Below are 4,377 nucleotides of genomic sequence, written 5' to 3'. Positions count from 1 at the left end.
CCTCACTCGGAGGAAGGGTGGGACCAGGGGGTTTGGCCCTTCTATATACTCCGCCTCCATTCCTCATCAGAGCTTGCTACAAAACACATCTCCTGGATGCTGTTCCTCATCTCCCAGCTTGGGTTAGGTGATGTCCCCATGCTCCCTTCTGTAATAGTTCTCTGATCAAACGATGCTTGTCACACCTAAAATACCATAGTCCTAAGCAGAGATAAGTTCCAGCTTTAGATGGCCTCTGTCCCATCAGGAACCTGTTTAATAAGCCATCCCCCTCCCCTGGCCCTTCTACATAACCATCCATAGCCTGACCCCTGGAGGACAGTCAATGGCTTGAGAGGGACACATGGATCTATCATCAACATTCTGGCAACCCCTACAGACCCAATTTAATGATTATATAGTCCTACCATTCAGAAGGGCTCCTTATCACAAGGTCTTACTTCAAACATGCAAGAGACTCAATGGTTCCTCCAACTGCTAGTAAGCTGGGGGAACTGGAAATGTGACTGCATTGCGATTCTGACCAACTAAGCAGTTACTTAAGTTCTGGGAAGGTTAGCTGAGAAGATGGGAGGAGAGGGAGGTTCATTTCTGTTTGTTTTATACTTTTTAAATTTTTTGCCATTTGTGTCACCTACTCTAGTGTGATATCCTGGATTGGATCCTGAAACAGAAAAAAAGGCATTAGTGGAAAATGGTGAAATCTGAATAAAATCTATAGTCTGGTTAGCAGTATTGTACCAATGTTAATTTCTTAGTTTGACAAATGTAGCATTTTTGTTAGCTTCCTGTTTCATAATTTTATCCTAGTTACTTCTCCCCATTTTTGGAACTCACGTAAGATTTTGAACCTCTGGCATTTTCCCACTGTTCCCTGTGCCTGGGATGTCTCTCATTTTCTTCTTGATCTTTGAAGCTTGATCTATATTCACCCTTCAAGGCCAAAGTCACCAGCAACCTGCTCTGAAAAGCTTTCCCATACTCCCTGCTCAATACGCTCCTAAGACATGATATGTATCTGTACTGAGCTTCTGACAAATGGCTTTCTATCCGTTTATATTTGTATGAATGGGGTCCCTTCCCCAGGAAGCAGTCTTTGAAGTAAAGATCAGAATGCAGGTAAATTTATTAGGAATTAACAGTGGAAGAGAAAGGGGGCAGGATTGAGCAGAAATTGGCCTGTGACATAGTCCCAAGGAAAGCCTCAGCTGACCCCACAGGAGACTGAGGAACCCTTTAAAGTTGTCCCAAATTGGGGAGAGAGGGGTAGAGTCCTTATCCTCCCAGTCCATTAGTAGGCTGACCAGGAAGGGCAGTCTGTCAGCAATGCTTCTGGCAGATGGTCATTCTGAAAAAGGGTGGTACATCACCATATCTACTTACCTCACTGTTCTCATGTCTTAGTCCTACATTCCTAGTGGGATTTGAGAAGAAAAATGCTCCCATTAGTAGTGTGAAAGATGACTGAAGGTATGGGCCTGCACCACAGGATCATGAGGTTCCTTCCTACCCTAAGAACAGTCTGTTCTTTCCTCACCCAGTTCCCACAGCACCATGTAAAGATTAAATCTCCCCCACAATTAGAAGCTTGCTGAGAGCCTCATAAATATAAGCATTTCACCACCCACTTAAGAAAGCCAACAATCAAGGAGAGGATTTCATTTTGAAAGGACTTAAATTTCTTAGTAAGTAACTTTTTAGGCCTTTTATCTTTTCAAGCAAATGGATACTTTTATTAACATGGTAAGTTTTTGTTTTTTTTTTTAAAACAGGTAGGGTTTTGACCTCAAATATTTGTGTCAGGTCTGTCACTTAGATGAACTTACATCAGGGCAACTCATGAACCTTGAAGAAGCCTCTTCCCTGTCCAATTTAAGGTCCAATGCAGATGGTTCCATGCTTTCTTTCCCCAGTCTCTCAGGGACTTTGCAAACGCTTTTTTCATTTTATGCCCAGGAACACAGTGAAATACATCGGGGTATTACATCAACCTATATAGAACAGGATCTCATCCTCTATTCTAAGTTCCATGTCAAATAAAGCTGAGTTAGGTTGTCCAAACTGACCAGACAGGTTACATCAGATAGTGTGCCACAGAAAATTTAAATTTTGAACAAAATAAATCTCTCCTCCTTTGGTCTCACAGAAATTAAAGTCCCAAATACAAACAATACCATCCTCCACCCTGTCTTCTGATTCACCTTAGTCCTACCAGATCAGCCCCATTCACATCCCCAACTGAAGTGTGACGCCTTCTCTTCAGCTTCTTCAGCAGTTGCTGCAGGGAGTTGTCTTCTAGAATTAATGCAGCTCCTCAAGTACCTCCAGAGCCGGAGAATTCCAGCTCTGAGTCTCGGGTGTCATAAAGACACCCAAAGTTCCAAGGAGCTACCAGGTCACAAAGAGCAAAGCACCTCAAAATTCAGAAATAACAACCAAAGCCAAGGAACAAATATGATTGCTGCAAGAGTTAACAATCTAGGCCCTAATTCCCTTATGTGCGAGCATTTTCCAAATGAGATTATTTCCAGAAACAAAAACATTTAACAATCAACTTATATTGAGGTCATCAACCACAGACCATAGCAGAAACGTAGTGTAATTGAGGACAGAGTGTAGACAAAGAAAATAGAGAAAACAAAAGGCTCTCTGGTTTCAGCTTCTCCAGGGTGTCAGCCAATCTCCAACAGTTGACCAGAATCCATTGGCTGTAAACCTAAAGCACAAGTGGGAGAAATTTATCAAGAAATTAATTCTGAAGAACCAACCCAAAGCCCTCAACCATGCAGGCTGCCACCTCTTCTGGCATGCCACCTGACTCCTGCCAGTCTTCCAGCAAAATCTGGAATTGCCCCATAATGCCTTCGCCTCTTTTTAACTCTATTTCTATTCCCCTTGACTCGATGACTTATGTCTATTTCTGAGCCCGTAGTGACATTTAGGCTTACTCTACATTCTACTGGTTTAACAATACATACACCAAGCCAAAAAAAAAACAAAAAACAAATAAACTAAAACCCTAACTCATTTTCCCTAATTACCAGCGTCAAAGTAAAAAAGTTAAAAATAAATGTAAACGGTATCTACTAAGACCCGAGGTAAAAATCAAGCATGCTCTTATTCTTCCCTCCCTCTCAACTTCCACCTCACGTGGGTCACCAGTAAATGATTTTCTCGGAGATAACGAGACCGAGTTGAAAGCCTCAACCCAGCCCCCGCGGGCGGCCGGCCTTACCGCCACTCCCCTTCACGACGATTCGCTCTTCTCTATTCGCCGCACCAGCTCCACCAGCATCTCTGCCATCTTCGCAATCTCCTTGGCCTTCTCCTCGGCCTTCTCGCACCTTTTCGTCGCTCTACCCTCGACTCCATCCCCCGGGTTCTGGAGATGATTGAGAGCGCTCTCCTCCGAGGCCTCCACCTGGGTCTTGATCTGGATGAGCATATTGTCCATCTCCCACAACTTGCTCCGGTTCCGCATGTAAGCTCTCCCGTGCTCTCGGGTAAGAGACGCGATATCCTCCCGCATCTCGTTGATGACTGGAAGCAGAAACTGCTCGAAATCTTCCTCCGGTTCCAGCACTTCGACCTCTTCGGGTTCCGCCAGCTCGACGATGTCCAAGGGCCGCATTTTTTCCCCGCTACTTCAGAGCCGCAGGATCGACGTCTACCGGAGAGAATCAGGTGGACACCGACGACGCCGAGCAACACCGCTCCAGAAAATTCTTCAAAACTTTCAGCCTTTTTAAACTTTTCCTCTCGGAAAAGCCACGGAGTGAAGCGGCTCGCCAGCAGCGAGGCGGCGAACAAAATGGAGTCGCGGCCGTCAACCAGCGCTCTGCGTGTTACGGCCCCTTTCACGACACGGCCCTGCCTCTCCACTCTCACGCCGTTGGTAGGGGCTGGGGGCGGGCGCGCGCACGTAAACAATGGAGGGCGCAGCCGGCGCCGCCGCGGCCGTGCGGACGCAGGCACGCCCGCGCAGACGCAGGCACGCCCGCGCAGACGCAGGCACGCCCGCGCACGCAGCGCGCTTCCCACTCCCACCCCTCCCCTCCTTTTCCGCCTCCGTGGTCTGTCTCTCTACTCCGCAGGCTTTCCGGGTGTTTTCCGGGTGTGCTTCTCGGGCGTGGGCTTTGCGCGTTTAAAAATGTAAACGTGATTTTCCTACGCCAGGAGAGGCGGGCCTAACGTAATAATGAAGTCAAAGGCCGGTCTTCCGAGCCAGAGCTCTTAGCCCTTTCCCTATTTTGTGCAGTAACTTTACCCACTCCTCTTCACCGTTTTAAAATTTAATTGGTTCTTCTTGGGTTACAGTCCCAAGTGTCTGGGTCTCTTTCGGCCAAACCGACTCTCCTATACCCCAAAGGGAAAGGG

The 4,377-nt window shown here is 46.7% G+C and overlaps 1 protein-coding gene across 1 annotated transcript; it reads right to left on the bottom strand.

Moving 5' to 3' along the window:
* Positions 1 to 2,538: 2,538 nt before the first annotated feature.
* MRFAP1 (Morf4 family associated protein 1) lies at positions 2,539 to 3,861 on the bottom strand. The gene is made up of 2 exons (XM_004469676.5): positions 3,236 to 3,861; positions 2,539 to 2,716 (listed from the first exon to the last, which is right to left on the bottom strand). The coding sequence occupies exon 1, from the start codon at positions 3,629 to 3,631 to the stop codon at positions 3,248 to 3,250; it is 384 nt and encodes a 127-aa protein (XP_004469733.1). The 5' UTR covers positions 3,632 to 3,861; the 3' UTR covers positions 2,539 to 2,716; positions 3,236 to 3,247.
* Positions 3,862 to 4,377: the final 516 nt, after the last annotated feature.

This window comes from Dasypus novemcinctus, chromosome 1 (genome assembly GCF_030445035.2).
Source record: "Dasypus novemcinctus isolate mDasNov1 chromosome 1, mDasNov1.1.hap2, whole genome shotgun sequence".
NCBI classification, from domain to species: Eukaryota; Metazoa; Chordata; class Mammalia; order Cingulata; family Dasypodidae; genus Dasypus; species Dasypus novemcinctus.
The sequence above is the reverse complement of the archived record's forward strand: the minus strand, read 5'-3'. Positions and strand labels throughout refer to the sequence as shown.